A 22,341-nucleotide genomic window follows, 5' to 3' on the forward strand; every position below is an offset into this window, starting at 1 on the left:
ATGACAGAATTAAAATTTTTGGGTGAACTATCCCTTTAAATATTTAGAAACAGCTAATCAAAGGTACGTACACACTTTCTACACACACTAGGTGGCGCTATAATAGATCATTTATATTTTCATTCATAACTCTGGAAGATTTAAATTACTGGCCTTGTTTGCAAATGTTCAAACTTTAAACCTGTATGTACAACAGGTCCATGGCAGCGCAACTGGTTTTCATTTTATTCTTTGAAAACCACAAAAGGTACAATATCAGTTTACGCAATAAATACATGTTTATTTAAATCATATGATGAATTTAAAAATAGGCATTCCAACTAACCACTGATGACGCAACTGTGTTTACAAGTTTGCAAACAGGACTAGCTTGCTGACAGTATTACTCGAAGCTGTATCCAAAACAAACACTCATTGTCGAGCTGGTTTTGAAAGCATCTGTAGAGTCTGTGGAATCCGTAGCCCACAAATCATGTGAATCAGCTTTTCACGGTATGACCTTCATACGGAGACTCCCAGTGCACGCCGATTGGCTCATTGTTACACAGTTTTCCTGGCGATTGGTTCATGGGAGTGCGTCAGGTCTCAATAGAGCCTGAACCTTTGTAACCGAGGGGTGGAATGAAGTTTGCAGGCAAACTTTGACAAGAGACGCATATTTGGACATCTGGACAAGTGCACTGGGCTTAGTTACTGGTACACTGGAACTATGAAAAGTTTAAAACAGCGACTTAAGAAAAACGAGGTAAACATTAGTGACATTAGACACAAGTTTTACTTTTCGCAAAGCTTGTTAAGACTTTGGACCAAGCCCATAACATGTCCTGAATCTGAGCGTGTGTAATAATGGGGCTGTGGGTGGTCAGTCTGAGCGTAAAATTGCATATTATTTTGCTGAACGTCAGGAATGAATTGTTGTTTATGGCTAAAGTGATAAGGAGTCTACACTTCAGACTTGTTTATCATATCTTCAGAAATTGCGCGACAGAAGATGATTTTATCACTGCATTTCACATGCTTGGCTGTGTAGTAAAACTTAAGTGAGACATGCAGAGATTGTTTACTGCGACGAAATGCAACTGTAGAAACATTTCACAAATATTGTTTGTAATTGTATACGATTTCTGGTTACTTTGCTATGGTAGTATATAAGGTGACATGGAATTGTAATGCGGTTAACAGACATGGAACTACTTAATAGTGCGGTTATTGAAAATAATAGACAGAATAGAACGTCCGTCAGCCAATCAAAATCGAGAATTTAGCATCACCTTGGCAGAAATTACATTATTAAAAAGATAGTTCTAGTCCTGAATGCTGATTGGTCAATATAGCGTTCCAGCCTGCTATATTCAACATATGTATATATATATATGACCCAGGACCACAAAACCAGTCATAAGTGTCAATTTTTCAAAATTGAGTTTTATACATCATCTGAAAGCTTTCCATCGATGTATGGTTTGTTAGGATAGAACAACATTTGGCTGAGATACAACTATTTCAGTATATGGAATCTGAGGGTGCAAAAAATGTAAAATATTGAGAAAATCGCCTTTAAAGTTTTCCAAATTAAGTTCTTTGCAATGCATATTACTAATCAAAAATTAAGTTTTGATATATCTACAGTAGGAAATTTACAAATTATCTTCATGGAACATGATCTTTACTTAATTTCCTAATGATTTTTGGCATAAAAGAAAAATCTATCATTTTGACCCATACAGTGTATTTTTGGCTATTGCTACAAATATACCCCAGCGACTTAAGACTGGTTTTGTGGTCCAGGGTCACATATATATATATATATATATATATATATATATATTTTACAGCGCCCATAACAGAATCATTGTTTTATATTTTGCATGGCAACATTGTTATTTCAGGAACTATATCATATTGTCGAATTTATGTGCTACTTAATGAATTTTAACATATACAACGTTTTATGTTTTTTTTTTTTTTGTTAAAATAAAACAAAGAAAGTGTTTATCAGCCAAACAGACAATGACAACTGATTATACATCCAGCGATGAATCCGTAGTGCTGCAGTTGAATAGGTTGTAAAACTGATGTGTTTTTTTATATTTGCCATCGTCTTAGAGTACAGAATGGGGAAAGTATGATGAGCGTCTGATGAAGGCAGCAGAGAATGGAGATATAGAGAAACTCACAGCCACACTCAAGAAAGGAACCAGCCCGACCAAACTAGACCCAGAGGGCCATTCTTCGTAAGTACCACTTTCAAATGACCTCCTCTTATGTGATGCTGAAAAATATTGTCCACTGAACAGAGAGCTGTATTGCATACTCTTTATTCAGATTTTACTGAGAATAATTCCCTATGTAAGAATCTGTATTTTCTACCTGTACGCTGCAAAACTGACTGACATAACATTTTTGCAAAGACAACTCATTATACAGTCAGTCAGCGTCCTCTGTCGTTCTGTGCACTGCTGAGCTCATTCCCACACTATGTTTTGAAGTGGAAGTGAACCCCCTCTGTGAAGGGCTCTGGGATCAAGTGGTCTTGCGATCTTTGATTTGACACGAATCTCAAAAACGTATTTCTTTCCTCCCTGCTGGGACTCCTGTGCTCACTTCTGCTATATGCATCTCATCACTCGTCTCTTGCCACAAAAGATAGCTTTTTAATAAAAGTGCAAATGTCCAGCCAGGGAATAAGGGAAGGGATTTTGATAGCCCTATTTTTCGTGCCCTCATCCTCCCCTGCAATGCACAATGCCTTGATTGTTGTTGAATTTATTTCCAGTAGCTGCTTCTGAATGAAAGTAGGGAGTCTGTAGCACTCAAGTTTTGTGGTGTTTTTCTTCTTTTGCATTAGAATTGCCTGGATCGTGACTGGCACATGTACGCGAACCTAAACAAATTTCGAAGCAATTTTACCCTTAATGCTGTTTAAATCCTACTTCTGCATTGGTTTACTCTTACATTTTACCCTCACGGATAAGCTATCTGGAATGCCCTGTGCTTTGTGCACACTTCTGTATTTCTTTATTGTATAATTGACAAAGCTGTGGTACTGCTTCCACAATCTGTAATTAGATCTTGTGTCCAAAGGCCTACCGCACACTTGTGGTGATAAATACTAGTATGGTTTTGTAAGCATGAAGAAAGATAAACAAAGCACACACTACCAGTCAAGATTTTGAATGTTTTTTAAAAGAAGACTTCTGCTCATCAAGCCTGCATTTATTTGATCTGAAAGTACAGCAACACAGTAAAAATTTTAAATATTTTTACTTTTTAAGATAACTGTTTTCTATTTTAATATATTTTAAAATATCATTTATTCCTGTGATTTCAAAGCTGAATTTTTAGCATTATTACTCCAGTCACATGATCCTTCAGATCCTTTATCTGAAATAGAAATCTTTTGTAACATTATAAATGTCTTTATTAGCACTTTTGATCAATCTAAAGCATCCTTGCTAAAAAGTATTAATTTCTAATTTCTATACCTCCCCCCCACCTAAATACCAACACCAAGATTATGAATGGTGTAGTGTATAATGTTATCATTATATTGATCACAGAATTACATTTCAAAATATATTCAAATAGAAAACAGTTATTGTAAATAGTACAAATATTTTACAATATTACTGCTTTTGCTGTATTTTGGATCAAATAAATACAGGCTTGGTGAGCAGAAGAGAATTAAAAAAAAAATAAAATAAAAATCTTACTGTTCAAAAACTTTTGACTGGTAGTGTATTTTTCAGAATCGAGCTAAAATCTGTGAATTTTTTATTATTTATTTTATTTATTTATATTTAAGTCAAAATATGTTTTCTGGTCCCCCCACCTTGTCTTGACTTATTTTATTACTTCATTTTCATTGTAAATTCATCTAATTTCAGTATTTTGTTGGAATGATTTGCTTTGCAGCTTTCTTTTTCCATGTAAAAAAAAAGATGACTTCATTCTCAAAATATTATAGGTTTAATCTCATTTTGCCACAATTTTATTTTTGTGTTGCTAAAACTTTGTTCTGGTAATTCTAAGACTTTATTCTCGGAATTTTGACTTTATTCTAAAAATATTAAAAGTTTATTCTTGTTTTGCTGCAAGTTTATTCTCAAAATGTTGACATTCTTAAAGTAATATAAATTTAATCTTGTATTCTTATTATTTAACCTTTTTTATATGGCACTAAAATAGTTTCCAGTTGTTGCCAGTTCCATCCTCTCTGCTTGCTTTATAGATAAAATAAAATTAGATTAGTTACTAATACTGTTTATTTATTTTATTTTTCTAAATGAAAGAAAAGGGTAATTTAGCAAGTGTTTCATTTTTCATACTTTATTAGTTAAACAGTGGCCCATCACATAATTTACCTATTTACAATGAGACATGTAAGGCATAAAAAAAGGTTCCCAAGCAGTGAAACAAATAAATGTGGGAAGCAGAAAGGTTGTTTCACAGAGTAAACAAATCATCATCATACTGTAAATCTTTCTAACTACATAGGCGTTTAACTAAATCATAAATGTGTAGCTCAGCGGTTCTCTCCGGTGAAAATATGTTTATGGGAGAGTATTAAACGTGGTGCGCAGTGTTACACACAGCCTGTAATTTTCCTATTTTTCTTCGTTTATCTCTTCGGGTCAGCTGTGTTTAACGGAGGTTGTTATGTATTAGGTGTGTCAGGCCTTTGACAGGATTTCAGTCATCTCCTGTTTTTGTTAAATATTTTCTTTTTTTCTCATGTTTTTCTGTCAAAAAGAATATATGCATTTCCTTGCCTTGACCTTGCCTTTCTGATGGAATAAAGAAAAGTGTCATATTTCTTTATTTTAGTTCATGCATTTGATTTTCATTGCTTTTTTTTTTTTTTAAATAGATTGAATGTTATGCTACACAGTGTGTTTATACCCACTCCTACATCTTGCTGATCCTTCTTTTGTCCTCTAACTTTTTCACTTTTCAAATACCAACAGTCCTGGTGATCTAATAAACAGTGACGTCTCAGGCCTGCTTTGTTACTAGGCTCAAGGAGTGGCTGTGTGTATTTTCTGTTGAAACAGGCCTAGGCTGCCATGTTGTTGCATGTTTCTTTTCATGTTTCTTGGCTCTTAATACATCCTTATATAATTGGCAAACTCACCAAGTGATCATATCGTCTGAATATATGCAGTAAAAATGCATTATTCCTGTTGTATTTATATACATAAAATTACAACTATGTTATTAATTGTAACTAGATTAAAAAAGTTAGTCGAGACAAACTTTAAGTTGCCTTGAGACAGCCAGAACAGAAAGTTTTAAAAAGTTTATGAAGTTTAAAAAGTTTCAGTAGTTTTAAAAAGTTTTAAGTTTGATGGTTTTCAGTCTGAAATAGTTTGAAGTCTAAAGTAGATAGATAGATAGATAGATAGATAGGTAGATAGATAACATAATTAGCAAGTTACTATCATGATTCTAGCATTATTAGCATTTTACTAACATGTTGTTACCATATTTACCATTTTATTAACATGATTTGCAAGTTACTAGCATGTTGCTAGCATGTTTCTAGAATGATTAACAAGTTGCTAGCATGTTTTTACCATTATTAGCAAGTTGCTACCATGTTTCTAGAATGATTAACAAGTTGCTAGCATGTTTCTACCATGATTAGCAAGTTGCTAGCATGTTTATAGCATGATTAGCAAGTTAGTAGCATGTTGCTAGCATGATTGTAGCATGATAAGCATGTCGTTAGCATGTTATTAGCATGATTAGCAAGTTATTAGCAAGTTACTAGTGTGATTAACAAGTTACTAGCATGTTGCTACCATGTTTCTAGAATGATTAACAAGTTGCTAGCATGTTTCTACCATGATTAGCAAGTTGCTAGCATGTTTATAGCATGATTAGCAAGTTAGTAGCATGTTGCTAGCATGATTGTAGCATGATAAGCATGTCGTTAGCATGTTATTAGCATGATTAGCAAGTTACTAGCATGAATAGCAAGTTACTAGCATGTTGCCAGCATATGTCTAACATGATTAGCAAGTTGTTAGCATGTAATTAGCATGATTAGCAAGTTACTAGCATGATTAGCATGTCATTAGCATGTTACTAGCATGATTAACAAGTTACTAGCATTATTAGCATGACATTAGCATGTTACTAGCATGATTAACAAGTTACTATCATGTTGTTAGTATGATTTTAGCATGATTAGCAAGTTACTAGCATGTTTCTAACATGATTATCATGTTACTAGCATGTTGTTAGCATTATTAGCAAGTTGTTAGTATGTTGCATGTTGTTAGCATGATTTTAGCATAATTAGAAAGTTACTAGCATGTATCTAGCATCATTAGCAAGTTACTACCATGCTGTTAGCGTGATTAGCAAGTTATTAGCATGTTATTAGAATTATTCTACCATGATTAACAAGTTACTAACATGTTACTAGTATGTTTCTAGCATGATTAGCATATTACTAGCATGTTGTTAGCATGATTAGCAAGTTACTAGCATGTTATTAGCATGATTCTAGCATGATTAGCAAGTTATTAGCATTGTTGTTAGCAAGTTACTAGCATGATTAGCATGTTGCTAGCATGTTGTTAGCATGATTAGCATGTTACTTTAAGCCAAGCTTATTCTAAGCCAACGTAATTATGCTTATGTTTTATACAATTACTTATATATATTACGTATATTATTTTTTTAAGGTTTCATGTTGCTGCTAGCAAAGGCCTCGTCAATAGTCTAAATGCTTTCCTGGAAAACGGTGTCAATGTGAAGGCCGCAGATGCTGCTGGTAAGACTTCCTGGCTCTGCATACTCATAAAAAAATATTCTTTTTAAGTCCCCATGAAATCAAAATTAAAGTTTTTTTGGCTTTTAGTATGAATATGTTATCCTTAATGTTATCTGTAAGCTTGTGTGCTCCAAAACAATGACAAATTTTGCATTTACAAGATATAAACAATCAAAACTTATAGTCTTTAACTTCCACCAATACGGATTAGCGATCCGATTTAGCGATCATCCTTCCCTTCAACTTCTCACCAAACTTTCTGTCCAATCAGATGCTCTCTAGAATCCGAAGCGTCCGGCCCCCTACGCTATAAATAGCGGCTGAAATCAGTCACTTGTTAACAGAATTAGTATTTTTAGTTTTAACTGTAACTCTATGTTTGGTTGTAAATGTCGTTGTTCGTCTCTGCAGGTAAAACAGCTTTGCATCTGGCTGCAGCAGGAGGTCATTCCATGTGTGTGCAGAGACTGCTGCAGGTACCGTCCACTGCGTTCCTCCAATAACAATCACAGGAAGAAAGACTAATGAGAAACCACATTGGAATGTCACAGCGCATGACGTATAACCAGCCCCTTTAGCAATAGCTCTGCCAAAGACTGCTCAATCCTTTCTTTTCTTCCCCTACCCTCTACTCTTTGTGTTTAATGTTTAAAGCCCTTGTTTATTTGGTTTGTTCTTTCTCCGGACTTTCTTTTTGCTTTTGATCTCCACATAAAGCTGTGCGCTTAAGGCAGGGCCGGAGCAATTTACTTTTCATTTTTGTATCATAGCAACAATTCCTTTGCTCACACGCGCACCGTTAAGAATGTGAGGTGTGTTATCTGGTATGAAAATGTGAATTCTTTTTCGTAAGGCTTTGATGTGAATACAGCAATAATTAAAAACGAAGGTAATGAATGCAAATGCCTTTCAATAGGCAGTCAATTGCATTAAAGTAGCAAAAACTAAATAATTAAAACCATGACAGTGTAAAGTATTAAAGGAACACTTTTTTTTTGAAAATAGGCTCATTGTCCAACTTCCCTAGAATTAAACAGATGAGTTTTACCATTTTCGAATCCATTCAGCCGATCTCCGGGTCTGACGGTAGCACTTTTAGCATAACTTAGCATAGATCATTGAATCTGATTAGACTGATAGCATCTCGCTCAAAAATGACCAAAGAGTTTCGATATTTTTTTTTCTATTTAAAACTTGACTCTTCTGTAGTTACATGAGCGAGATGCTAACGGTCTAATCGGATTCAATGATCTATGCTAAATTATGCTAAAAGTGCTACCGCTAGACCCGGAGATCGTCTGAATGGATTTGAAAACGGTAAAACTCAACTGTTTAACTCTAGGGGAGTTGGATAATGAGCCTATTTCAAAAAAAAAGTGGAGTGTTCCTTTAAAAGAAGTAGAAGGAAAATAAAATACAGCTTAAGCATACCAGCTTAGTCAAATAGAATCTGATGACTGAGCCAAATTCCAAATGTACAGTTGAGGTCAAAAATTTACATCCCCCTTTCGGAATCATTAAAAATAATAATTTTATCAAAATAAGAGGGATCATACAAAATGCATGGTATTGCTTATTTAGTACCGACCTGAATAATATATTTCACATAAAAGATATTTACATATAGTAAATATAAGAAAAAATAATAGTTGATATTATAAAAATTATCCTGTTCAATAGTTTACATCTTAAGAATGATTCACAGCAGTGTGTTTTTTTTTTCTTCTTTTTTGTTTAGTAATAGTCTTTTATGAGTCCCTTGTTTGTCAGGTCCCACAAATCTTTGGTTTTCCAGCATTTTTGTGTATTTGAACTCTTTCCAACCATGACAGTATGATTTTGAGATCCATCTTTTCACACGGAGGTCAACTGAGGGACGCTCACTGATGCTCCAGAAGGAAGCATGATGCATTAAGAGCCGGGCTGTGAAAACATTTTGAATTTGAAGATCAGGGTAAATTTAATGTATTTTGTCTTCTGGGAAACATGTAACTATCTTCTGTAGCCTCTGAAGGCAGTACTAAATGGGACAAAAAAATACGATATTTAGGCAGAAAAATGTACACATCTTCATTCTGTTCAAAAGTTTTCACCCCTGGGTCTTAATGCATGTTTTTTTTTTCCTTCTGGAGCATCAGTGAGCATTTGAACCTTCTGTAATAGTTGCATATGGGTCCCTCAGCTGTCCTTAGCTTGAAAAGATGGATCTCAATATCATACAGTCATTGTTGGAAATTAAGAAGCCATCCTCATAGGGTGTCCTAATATTGTCACACATAGCCTTTCCATGTTGGTTTTATTATGGTTAAATAAATAATGACACAGTGTGATATGACATGTGATGATGTTTACCTGAGGATTTATTTTCTAAATTTTAAGACCTGCCAAGGACCAGATAATTTTTTATTATGTCCTGATACAGAAAACCATGAAATACAATAGGGTGTCCTAACTTTTTCACATGACTGTATATGTAAACATCTTCTATTTGAAATATCTTATTCCGGTCAGCGCTAAATTTTGAAAACACATTTTATTGTGATTCAGAATGTGTAGCATTGCTTAGTTTATGTGTTAATAATTACTGTCTCTTACAACAGTGTAAATGTCCTGTTGACAGCACAGACCTGCAGGGCCGTACAGCTTTGCATGATGCAGGTATGTGGATTTTTTCTGCTTTTTAAGAAGTGACAAAATTGTATTTTAATTGAAAATATTAGGTCTAGACCTAAGGGGGTCTTAATAAAATAAAAAATTCAGCTCAAATCGACTATTTAGTAAAACACTTGCTTGTACTCATAATGTATCTGCAGATGACAAGCATACAGAACATACCACAAATGAGGCTCTTGACAATGAGTTCTTTTAGTTTCTTTCTTTACATTTTGGGTGTGTGTCAGATTTATTGCTGTTGTTCGTTTGCGCAGATCTTTCATTATAAATTCTTTAGCTGCCGCATGGTGATGCATCAAGGCCAGATATAGCACAATAGGGTCTGGCTGTCAGGTTTGATCGGAAAATTATAACGTCTTGTGTCTTGTTATTGTTTTTCAGCATATGTAGGCTGCAAAACCGCCATCAAAATGCTCTGTGACAGCGGTGCATCTATTGATGCTGTCGATGCGGTAAGTAAAATAGTTTTTGAAACAGCCATTCATTTTGTACACTGTGTGTATTTAAGAAGCTGTATGAGAAAGAATAGGTTTTGCAATTGAAACTGAAAAGGTGTTGCGATGTATGTTGCATTGACCTTTGGTACCTTTTTTTAGGATGGTAGATCGCCTTTGTTGCTTGCCGCTAAGGTGAGCCAACCAGGAGCGTGCCAGATGCTCGTGCAATATGGAGCACGCACTGTTCTTCGAGACAAGCAAAACAAGTATTTAAAAATGATCAGATTTTCTGTTTTGTATTAATTACGATGCAAAAAAATTGTAGAAATTATGTATAACCAGAAGAGGAAGATCAGATGTGACATACAAATGCATATTTATATTCAGTTCCAGTTTGTATACTGATGTGAATCAGCTTGCAGCCTAATATGAAAAAGGCCATCCCAGGTCATCCCAGCTGCACTGCACCAGTGTCCTTAAGAAACCCATCTTCTACATTGAAGTGGCATACATTTACATTTGTACACTGAATGCAGAAAGCAGCAGTGAAGCTTCACCATGTACTTTTGTTATTTATTAGTATTCAATAAAATAGCAAGTGCATACTGAGTTTTTTAATCAGTATTTGAAATACTATTTTTTTTTTTTAATCTTAAAAAAGTATAAAAATTATCCAGGTTTTTGTTGTTATACTTTGTGTAAGCAAAGTCAGTAGGTTTTTTAGTTAGCATTTCATTTAATTAATACATAATTTACTAATATAGCTTATATAGGGATGGGCGATGTACCGGTAGACATGATTAAAGGAGAAGACCACTTCCAAAACAAAGATTCACATATAATGTACTCACCCCCTTGTCATCCAAGATGTTCATGTCTTTCTTTCTTCAGTCGTGAAGAAATTATGTTTTTTGAGGAAAACATTTCAGCATTTTTCTCCATATAATGGACTTCTATGGCGCCCCAAACTTCGAAAAAATGTAGTTTAAATGTGTCTTCAATCCCAAATGCGGTTGCAAACAATCCCAACCGAGAAAGAAGGGTCTTATCTAGCATAATTATCTGTTATTTTCATAAAAATAATACAATTTCTATACTTTTTAATGTCAAACGCTCGTCTTGTCTCACTCTGCCTGGACTGTTTTTTTCTGGGTTCATGACAGTTAGGGTATGTTGAAAAACTCCCATCTCATGTTCTCCCTCAACCTCAAAATCACCCTATATCACTGTTTTACCTTTTTTGTTAAAGGTGTTTGATCTTCTTTGCATGTTTCTTTGCATGTTGCAAAGACTGGGTCGGTACTTCTGCAGCGATGTAGGATGATTTTGAAATAATTTTTGAAGTTGAGGGAGAAAATACGATTGGAGTTTTTCTACATACCCTAACTGTATTGAGACAGAATACACAGAGTTCAACGAGAGCAATGCAAGACGAGCGTTTGAGAATAAAAGTATTTAAATTGTATTTTTTTAAAATGAAAATAACCGATCGTTTTGCTAGATAAGACCCTTCTTTCTCAGCTGGGATCGTTTATAACCGCATTTGGGATCGTTTGAAGCCGCACTTAAACTGCATTTTGGAAGTTCAAAATCGGGTTCAAAATTTACGACTGAAGAAAGAAAGACATGAACATCTTGGATGACAAGGGGGTGAGTACATTATATGTAAATCTTTGTTTTGAAAGTGGACTTCTCCTTAAAGTGGTTGAAATCTGTCAACCAGTAGAGATTTTGGACTACTGTCTCTATTGCGGTTACACACTTCAGAGACAATTTGAACATTGCACATTTTTAAGCATTGCGGTTTACAAACAAGTGATTTTAAGCTGTTAAAATGCAATCAGCAGCGAAAGAACTAATTTTGTTATATGTGCGTGCCTCAGAGACCATTTATGAGTGCTTTCAGAAAGGCGTGCACAGGTGAAGACATGTTTATACATCGCAAGAGTATTGAACTGAGTTGTTTTTATGCTTTATAGGCCTTGAACGTTAAATACACACACTTGTATGTGTCAAAATGCCTTTGCAAATATCCTTGTAAACACAGTAGTTTAGGTCCTAAGTAAAAGCAAACAGCTGAGAAAGAAAACACATGTGTAACAGCATATTGGATCGGAGCAGCTTTTAAGGTGATAGCAGTCTAATATTCTTTCTGTTTGTCATTCATGTTAATCAAATAACAAAAGAAAGAAAATCTCTCACTGATTTTCACTTTTGTAACTTTAATAAGAAGAAATATACTTGTAATTTACAGAGTGAAGAATATGCAGTGTTTTTATACATTTGATTAGTTTATACAATGTAGCATTTGATTGTACTATTGACTGTAATTACACTACCAGTCAAAAGTTTTTGAATGGTAAGATTTTTATGTTTTTTTTAAAGAAGTCACTTCTGCTCACCAAGCCTGCATGTATTTGATCCAAAGTACAAAAGTGCAAAATTTGAATTTTTTAGACTATTTAAAATAACTCATTTCTATTTGAATATATTTTCAAATGTAATTTATTCCTTTATTTCAAAGCTGAATTTTAACATGATTACTTCAGTCACATGATCCTTTTAGAAATCATTCTAATATTTTGATTTGCTGCTTAAAAAAACATTTATTATTTTTATTATGATGTAAAAACAGAGTATATATTTTTTCAGGTTTCTTTGATGAATAGAAAGTTCAGAAGAACAGCATTTATCTGAAATAGAAATCTTTTGTAACATTATAAATATCGTTATCATCACTTAAAAAAATATTCTGACTCCAGGCTTTTGAATGGTATAGTGTATAATGCTACAAAAGCTTTTTATTTCAGAGAAATGCAGATCTTTGGATCTTTCTATTCATCAAAGAATCCTGAAAAAATGTACTCAACTGTTTTAAATATTGACGATAATAATAACAAATGTTTCTTGAACAGCAAATCAGCATATTAGAATGATTTCTGAAGGATCATGTGACACTGAAGAGTGGAGTAATGATGCTGAAAATGTAGCTTTGATCACAGGAATATATTCAATTTTAAAATATATTAGAATAGAAATAATACTGCTTTTGCTGTATTTTGGATCAAATAAATGCAGGCTTGGTGAGCAGAAGAAAACTCTTTAAAAACATTAAAAATCTTACTGTTCAAAAACTTTTGACTGGTAGTGTAGTTTATTATTCTTTTTTAATTGCTGACTGTTTGAGTCCTTGCAAAAAGAATCTGTTAGATTGACCTTATCTATTGCAGTACTGAACTGATTGGTCTTTTTTTCTGTGTTCCATTTTTGCCTGACTTGTTCCCTTATTTTATGTTTTGTATGTGTCTTTATTCTGACTAGGACTGCACTCATCTTAGCTTGTGAGAGCTCTTGTAAAGAAGCAGTGGAGATTCTCCTGAAGACTAAGGCAGATGTTTCTGCTGTGGACCTTCATGGCCATGATGCTTACCACTACGCCAGACTAAGTCAGAAACAAGACTTGATCACACTTGTACAGCATGCCTTGGAAACAACCACTAAAGGTAACATGTTCCTTGTCAAACTTTTTTTTTTCGTTTTCCAGCAATTTACATACATAAAGTTGAGTGAAATGCTGTTTCGCCGTGTCAGAGCACCATATAATCTTGTGACCAGCAAGGCTGCTTTTTTTCAGCAAAGCATTGTAAAATGGTCATCTTGTTAGCCTTACATGTACCAATTACTGAACTTGCTCAATGCGGCAGCAGGTTAGTTGAGTTTTAAATTTAGACCTGCCGTATCAACCAGCACACTGTCATTTCTGGGTAATGTCATGTCATTTAAGAGAAGTGCCTGATAGATTCAGATCCAGCTGTGCTCACAGAAACCTCTCAGATCCTAACACTAAAAGAAAATCAGTTTCAAGAGGTGACTGCTCCGTATTCCTTTTCTAAAAACTGTCTTATTTAAAGCGAGAGACCTTTTCAAAAGAGAGGCTTTTTCCAAGCAAATCAGCTGCTCCTTGTAAGGTCACTTGGATTTCTGAAAGATGCTTTTCATACTTTTTAAACTCAATATCTCCAGATAATAAAATGCAACAATCTGAAATGTTGTGCATTGGAATCCGAAACATTGTGTACAAAAACATTTCTCTCCATTTTTCTTTCAGCTAAAGAAACTGCCACTGTTTCACAGAAGATCCAACAGGTAATATTAACATTTAGCTGACGGTTTAACTGTTCAATGCATTTGCGTGCAAATTCGCAGTCAAGTATTTGTAATCCAAGATAGGAGAGGTAGTTAACAGCAGACAAAAGGGTCACTGGTTTGCTGCACTCAAACTAACTTCATCTGTTCATTGATCTTACTGCCATCTAGAGTCTTAAACGCTAATCGCAGGGCACTTTAATTAGAGCCATCCTAATACCCAGCGACTTGATAATGATTGGTGCCACTGTCTCGGCAATGATGGAAATCAATTTGAGGAAATTTAATGTTGTTCTGCAGCTGTCGATGGAGAGGAATACTGATTTTCATAGTCATGTGAATAAGTCATACATATGCAAAATGGTCGTTCTTACTGCTAACACATGATATGTTTCATTAATTTTACTGTTGGGAGATAGAATTTATTATAAAAGAACTGTTAGAGAAATGCATTTATGCATTTTTACACTTGAGTGTACAAAAACAGATTTCTTTCCTTCTGAAGGCCATGTTATCAGAGATTTTTAATAAGATGAAATAAAAGAACTGTTTTGTTTGCTGTATTATTGTGTAGACATACAGACATTTCAGTGTGAAGAAGGATAAACCTTTGAAGACACATTATGATATCATATAGCATAATTAAAAGAAAGAATAAAATGTATGTAGTTTTTTGATAAACATAGTGTTTTTCTTTCCGAAAGCAGGCTAAACCTCCATCAGCAGGGACTGGCCGGACCAAAGCAGGATCCGTAAAGATTGAAAAACCTTTGTCAGAGCCAATAACAGTGAGTTTTTTTTAGGGGATGACATATAAGTTAAGGCTATGCTATCAGGCAGTCATTTTCCTCTCCTGTAGCTGATTGTGGTCCTGTGATCAGTTGTGAATGTCATCAGTAAATGGTTGTGTCTAAATTACAGAGGGAACATGGCAGTCACTCCACTGAAGGTAACTTGGGATGTGTATGTGTGTGTGTGTGTGTGTTTTTGTTGATTTTTATCATGGCAGAACATCAGGATTGCAATCAGTCATATTGCAAAAGCTTTTCAGGTCTGGGGTCTAATGTTTTAAACATTTTTTCTGTTCCCTGAAGGAAAAGGTGCCAAACAAAATCATAATCTGGAGTCTACACAGGTACCCTGTCTAACCTGACTTGATCTGTGTCTGTCGTGTTCAGCCAAAAATGAAAATTTGATGAAAATGTACTCCCTCTCAGGCCATTCCAAAGATGTAGATGAGTTTGTTTCTTCATCGGAACAAATTTGAAGAAATTTAGCATTGCATTCCTTGCTTGCTTCTGCAGTGAATAGGTACAGTGTGAAATTAAAAACATCTTTTTGCAGCTTTTCACTTTACGTCTACTGATGGACTGGAGTTGTGTTGATTATTGTGATGGCACCCATTCACTGCAGAGGATCCATTGGTGATCAAGTGATGTAATGCTAAATATCTCTTATAATTTAATATTTTAAGCAAATTTTCACTTTTGATGAACGATTCCTTTAACGTAAGTTGCATTAATTTGTATTTAGTATGTAACCTTGATATCAGTTTGTCCTTTTATTGGGCAATTAAAAACTTTTATTAAACTTTTACATTAAGTCTTAGCAACAAAACCAATCAATCAATGAGTATTTTTTGTGTTTTCCAGTAAAAATATAAATGTATTTGTGATCTTTTTTTTTTTTTTAAGAAAATATGACTTTTTCTTTTATATTTTTTATATATAATAAACAGTAGTAGTAACAATTTATCAATATAATTATAATTAATAATTAATATAGTTCATTTTTATAATGAATGATTAAAGGGGACATCGGATGCCCATTTTCCACAAGTTTAGGGTCTTCATGAAATGTCTGCAAAATACTTTGGTTAAAATTCCTCAATGGTCGTGTAAAACAATGAAAACTCTTATGTTCACTTTTACATCCAACTACAAATCACCTGCATTACTTAAGAAATGTCGCTACAGATGTTTGAGCCCTGAGAAAATGGCGGACAGCGTACAACTGGCTGAGGGTGTAAATATGCTAATACGGGACAGTCCATGAGTGGTTGTGGGTGGGGCCTGAGCATTATGACATCATACTGCTCATAAAATCAAAACAGCTTGATAATTAGGTTTTTTGGGGGTTACTAAAAGGCGTGAATGGATTTTTATCATTGTAGGGTGGTTGTGTCCAAACACTGCTTAGACACCATGTAAAAGTGAATTTTGCATCCGATGTCTCCTTTAAAGAGTCATATCCTCACTTGGGATGAGCCATATTACATCTACTCTCATCAAAATAAAAATTACTGCAGTTGAATTAAAATAGACAAAGTATTTCCTACTTCATCATTTCCCTTGTGAATTATTCAGGTCAGGCCTGTACAGTCAGTTCCTGTGCCAGTGAGATCTGTTCCAATGGAGTTATTGCCCGGTGAGGTGGAGGCCCTTAAGAGAGAGCTAAGAGATTCACGAAGAAGGCAAGAAGCAGCTGAGGCAGAGGTGCACAGGCTGGATGCAACGCTGGTTCTGCGTGCTCAGGAGTATGAAGGACTGAGGAGAAGCAGCGAGCAAGCTCTGCATGCAGCCCATAACCGGTCGTGGGAGCTGGAGGAGGCCCTGGGCGAGGTGCAAAGAAGGATGGCCGGCTCAGAAACCCGAGTAAGACAGATGCAAGCTCATCTAGTGGCCGTCAGGGAGCACCTGGTGGAAGAGCTGAGAGTCCAGCTCCAAGAGGTCAAAGGTCAGCGGGAGGCAGCCGTAGCTGAACTGGGGAGGATGCAAAAGGAGCTCACCCAGAGCAGGAGGGAGGTGGAGCAGCAGAAGGAAAAGCAAAGCTCCTTAATGCAGGAACTCAGTCGGCTTTCCCACGAGCTTCTCAGCAGAGAAGAGCAAATAAACACACTGAGGACCAGGTTAGTGGAAGTGGAGACACAGCAAGCTGAAATGCTGTGTAAAGAAGCTCAGACTCCATCAGAATGGTGCTCCACTCATGAGAAGAGCACCATGACTGACCTCACTACAAAAGCCAGTGAACCAACCGTAGATCTGGAGAACTACATTACCAAGAATGAGCACACAGTCATTACTAGCTCACTCAAAGATGCACTGCAACAGGCTGAAACCAAAGCAAACGAGGCTCTACAGAAGTACAAAAGTGCCCAGGAGGAGAACCAGAGCCTGCTGAGGGAACTTCAAGAACAAAAGACTGAGCTGGACACTATCCAGGAGGCTCTGCAGGCCAGGTTTGTTCCTGTTGCCTTGATGGAGGAAAAAGAGAAAGAGGTGCAGCGACTCAAACTGGCCCTTGAAGAGATGGAGAAGCGACAAAAACAGGCCAGTGTGAACATCTCAAACATAAAGGATGAGGCTGTTCAGACAGAAGAACACAGGCAGCCGTGCACAAGTGAAGTACAGCATAACCAAGTATCTTCTTCTACAGGGAGTGACAGAGCAGAATGTGAAGACACTAGAATTGAAGTGAAAAGTGTGCAGCCAACTGGAATAGAAAGCAGAAGTAACACAACTGAAGACCAGGGGAGCACATCGCAAGATCAAGATGAAAAGGTGATTATTGTTTGTATATTTATTATATAGATTTTTCTTGCAGATCATTAGCTTTTTGCAGCATGCTTTTAGAGTTCCTCTGAAACACTCCACCTCCCCAGCTCCACCTGTATAGATCTGCTATGGGTTATTAGAGCCTGAGCACCGATGGTGCAAGGACCCTACTGGAATTGCTCAGTTTCTTCTTCTCCAAAATGAATTGCATTTTTGAGGGTCTAAACATGGTTAAAAACTCCGCACACGCACCAAAAGTGGTAAAAATTTACATCCGATATGGGTTTCAGAAATTGAAATTGGTGTGTCAGAATGGCTCGATATATAAAGTTTAAATGAAGTTCTCCTTCGAGCTACATTTCACGTACATGTACGAAATTCATGTACGAAAAGACACATGTAACACACCAATACCTACAAAAAAGTCACCCGGTTCAAAGCCCGAAACCCAACATTAAGTCTGATAATTTGAGTGCAAGCCCTGCTCACATTTTTTCTTCTTCAGAAAATGTAAAAATTTAACTACATGTGTTTTCTGTCTCAGTCATCAATGCAGCATGAGGGACAGAGGTTGTCTCAGGTCACCGTGTCAGAGCCAATCAGCTCCTGCGAACCATCACAGTCTGACAGCTCCCTCCAGGCTCAGATCCACAGCCTACAACAGCAGCTAGAGGTTAGTTACTGATTGCTCTGTCCTTTGGGGCTTTTTCTTTGAGGTTCTGTTTCGTTGATACTTTCTTGGACTAGAGACCTCAGTGCCTCTAGTGCAGATTGGCTCAAAATGAGTAATTGGATAGGGTTGTGATAAGATTCTTTAGTATGTTCTAAAACTTCTCTGTCAAACTTTTTTTTTTCTCCAAAAATTCTGTCATTATTTACTCACCCTGAAGTCGTTCCAACAGAAAAGAGGATATTTTGAAGAATGCTGGTAACTAGGGGTTGGCGATATGGCGAAAATATCATATCACAATTTTTTTTTTTCAGGAGCTCTGTGCCTTTTTTCATCCGACCCCAGAATCACAACTCGCATTGTGAGTTTGGTGAAGATATCTCATTCTATTAAAAACTTTGGAATGTTTTCCAACCCTTTGTGAAGGAGAGTCGAAACTTAAACTTTTTTGACAATTAATAATATTCACTCTCCAGAGAATCTTCCTGCACTAATTTGGTTGCAATCGGGTGAAAAACCTAGGACCTAATTTGCAAAACTTGGTTTTTCAAAAAACGCAAAATACCCGAAAATGTTGCCAAGCTGATGGATGAATCCAACGACATAAGACCCTGCGATGAATGGTTTAGAATTATGAGCGATTTTGTTCGTTTAATCATTATAGCTTCCCTGCCAGGCTGATTACCATCATTCCAATTTTCAAGCCTCTACGACTGGACTGCCCAATCAGTTTTATGTGGCGATTACTGATCTTTGGCCATTCTAATTGCCAATGACAAGAGGGTTTCAGCACTGCATGCTTGAAGCCCTAATTATCTGGAGTACAATATGTCAATTTGTACCAAAAATGAACAAATTGTTATTAAACTGCTTCGTCTTTGTGGAGAAAAGAAACCACAGCATATCTAAATTCACCAAATTTAAATTTGGTTTGCTAGTAGAGTTTTGTGCTTTTGCACAGACAGACATCTTTTGTTCAGCTCCATGGGGATGGAAATGTGCTGGCAATATGTTACAGTAGCATGTTTCTTAGCAACAAGGGCATCAGTGGACATGAAACATCCATGAGACGGGTGGCTGGAGAGGTCTTCACCTTGGCAGACTTAACAGAAGCAATTTTTTACAATCCTACAGAGTAACATGAAATTGTCCTGTGGTATTAGAAGAAAACTGCAGTGACTGTGATCAAAAATAGCATTACACATGAATCCCTCTCCAGAGACATCTTAACTTTCATCAAAATGCTCGTTTTTCTCTCCAATGCTTTTACCGTAATCCAACAAAACAGAGCACTTCATGACCTGTGTTGCCCATTTCTAAATTAAACGTAGGTTTATGCATTGTTGTTTTTTTTAACCTGAATGGAAGCCAAATGCATTATGGACGTTTTGTTTTCTTTTTTATTGCCAGGACTGTGAAAAACATTACAGACATGTGCTTGCAATATACCGAACACGGTTGCTCAGTGCAGCACAGGTAACATTTTATTTTTGTATAATGTATATTTTCTTATTGTCTAATGTGCTTTCAAAAGTACACCCAGCATTTATGTTTCAGAATTTTTGTTTTTTGTTTTGCAGGGGTACATGGATGAAGAGGCCAGAGTTGCTCTGCTTCAGATTGCCAAGATGAGAGAGGAGTGTGTGTGTTGAGCATTCAGTGTACTGCTGTTCCTGAATATGTGTGTGTGTGTGTGTGTGTGTGTGTGTGTGTACTCTACTGCTCAAGGCGTGGGGTCTGTGAGATTTTTGAAAGAAGTCTTATGTGTGCCAAGGCTGCCTTTATTTGATAAAAACCCAGTAAAAACAGCAATATAGTAAAATTCTATTTTATTTTTAAATATATTTTAAATATATTTTTTGTGTATTGCCACTACTAAATTTTGAGTAGCTGTTACTCCAGTGTTCAGTGTCATGTGATCCTTCAGAAATCATTTTAAAATGCGGATTTGGTTCTCAAGAAACATTTCTTATTAACAATGTCAACAGTTGTGCTGCTTAATATGTTTGTGAAAACTGTGATACATTTGCTTTTCAGTTCAAAGTTTAAAAGTTATATAGTTCTATGTTAGTAACTAATTATTTTACTGAAAAAATACATTTAGTGTAATTTAGGTTTTATATGTTGTCTTTTATTATGAAATGTCTTGTGAAAGTTAACCATGGTTCTTTACAACTAATTTAATCGACAAATAAACTATAAAATACTGAAATGTAGCTCTGTAGTTCTAGACATATATGCAGCGAGTGGGGTGGCAGATTACTGATGTAATGTTAATGTTATTTTTTATGATTTTGGAACGAACACAACACAGATTATGTCTGTGTTGTTTAAAGAGGTAAAAAGAAGATACATGTTAAAAAATAGAAAAATAAACTGCCCCATTGACGATGTGAAATGTGTGCAATTTCATACCCGTCTTTATTTCCATGTATGGCTATGGCGCGCTCACTGCTGCTTTTACGTAAACAAAGACGTCAGATTCAAATACAGGGTTGTCAGTTCTTTAAATCAATTAATGTTTTTCGGTTTGTTACAAACAAAGCTATTGAATCCATTTAGGAGACTTGGATTACTCCAGTCAGATCATATGGATTACTATTATGGCACTTTATGTGGTGCTTGACAGTTATAATCACCATTCTCACAGCCATCATTCTTGTCTTTCCGTACGAAAGAGGGGTGAGTGACAGGATTTTCATTTTGAGCCAACTACTGCTGTCAAAATTGCTCTTGCAAAAGATTGTCAACTTTTTGTATATTACTTTAGTTTAGGACATTGTACGTGACAGTTATTTTAAATTTAAAAACAGAAAACATGTAGGCATATTGACAAAGGTTCATTCTGAGTTTCTTAGTTATTACTTAAGAGTTGTCCCTTATTTTTCATTATTATTCATGCGAAAAACACTTACGCTTAAAGAAAAAGTGGAAAATATTTACGCATTTTAACTAGGGATGAGCGAGTACAGCATTATCTGTATCTGTATCTGTATCTGTTAACCATATGAATGATCTGTATCTGTATCTGTACTCGGAGTGGGCGGGGCCTAACCCGGAAGTGGGTGGGATTTAACCTGGAAGTGGGTCATGTTGTCTTGAAATGGGCGGGGCTTTAAGCTTTAACCGGTATGTTATTTTAAGCAAGATATGGGTTGATCAGAAATTGTTATATTTATTGCTGATTAGAAAACTATTTACATGACAGCATCAGCATTGAGCTTCAGATCAGTGGTTTTGATCATGATAACAAACGAACTATATACAGATCAAGTTTTGCAACAATGAATACAACACATGCGGTTGCAATTATGAAGTAAAATGTAAGGAACAAGAGTTTTCATTTCAACATAACTTTCTTTTTTTAACCTTGAGCAGTGTGATTTTTTTTTTTTTTTTTTTTTGGTTCTTTTTTATTTTTTTTATTTCCACACCAGGTATGTGTGAGTGTGTGTGTGTGTGTGTAACTAATTAATTTGTAATACCACTACTTCCTTTTTTTATTTATTTATTTATTTATGAAATACAGAAAGAAAGTGTCAGACACTCAGTGCGTGAAGTAAAAAAAACTGGTCAGAGCCAGCTGACGGTTTAAAAAAGAAGAAAAAAAAAAATTCTCCGACAGGCAGAGACGCGAGTCGCTTTTACCAAGCACCACGTCTGAACAAACCCCACGTTTACCAAAACTCTACTGGTTAAAAAGTAAGTACTACAAACAAACCAAAGTAAAAAACAAACCTGAAGCTGAAGAAACCCTAAACGTTAACGGAAAAAAACCCGCAAACCTGAGTGACTGAGGGAGAGAACAGGTCGTTCTTGAACGATTCGTTCATTTTGAACGAATCTTTAATGTCACTCGGGACGAACGAGTCGCCTCGGAGAGTGATTCGTTTAGTCGCGCATGCGCAACATCCTATTAGGTTCTGTACTGGAATTAGTTCACCTGTTTTAGAGTCGTTCGTTCACCTTATGGGGCTGTCACGTGATGAACGAACGACTCAAACCCGAAAACTTGTCAGATAAGAGGCGAGGTGAGCGAATCATAGACTAAAGACCCAGGTAAACAATGAATAAATC

At 35.8% G+C, this 22,341-nt stretch overlaps 1 protein-coding gene across 4 annotated transcripts; it reads left to right on the forward strand.

Annotated features, from left to right (window-relative positions):
* The first annotated feature begins 514 nt into the window (after positions 1-514).
* Positions 515-20,661, forward strand: uacaa (uveal autoantigen with coiled-coil domains and ankyrin repeats a). 4 transcript variants are annotated; one of them, XM_051135399.1, is made up of 16 exons: positions 517-745; positions 2,107-2,234; positions 6,696-6,784; positions 7,196-7,260; positions 9,385-9,442; positions 9,839-9,909; positions 10,054-10,160; positions 13,216-13,397; positions 14,003-14,040; positions 14,745-14,828; positions 14,962-14,989; positions 15,135-15,175; positions 16,407-17,600; positions 18,139-18,267; positions 19,675-19,740; positions 19,822-20,661. In XM_051135399.1, exons 1-16 carry the CDS (start codon positions 710-712, stop codon positions 19,894-19,896), a joined length of 2,391 nt encoding a protein of 796 aa, XP_050991356.1. In that variant the 5' UTR covers positions 517-709; the 3' UTR covers positions 19,897-20,661. The 4 variants fall into 4 exon arrangements, 3 of the variants coding, with proteins under 3 accessions (XP_050991356.1, XP_050991358.1, XP_050991357.1); XM_051135401.1 differs by having other exon boundaries at positions 518-745; positions 14,748-14,828; XM_051135400.1 differs by having other exon boundaries at positions 521-745; positions 19,845-20,661.
* The last annotated feature ends 1,680 nt before the right edge of the window (positions 20,662-22,341 follow it).

Source organism: Labeo rohita, chromosome 18 (assembly GCF_022985175.1).
Source record: "Labeo rohita strain BAU-BD-2019 chromosome 18, IGBB_LRoh.1.0, whole genome shotgun sequence".
Lineage (NCBI taxonomy): Eukaryota > Metazoa > Chordata > Actinopteri > Cypriniformes > Cyprinidae > Labeo > Labeo rohita.

Bases quoted from the DNA above. Each gene is read 5' to 3' on its own strand.
- uacaa (XM_051135399.1), top strand. From the start codon at position 710: ATGAAAAGTTTAAAACAGCGACTTAAGAAAAACGAG. The intron at 746-2,106 runs GTAAACATTAGT...CCATCGTCTTAG, and splicing joins AGCGACTTAAGAAAAACGAG to AGTACAGAATGGGGAAAGTA. The intron at 19,741-19,821 runs GTAACATTTTAT...TTTATGTTTCAG, and splicing joins GGTTGCTCAGTGCAGCACAG to AATTTTTGTTTTTTGTTTTG.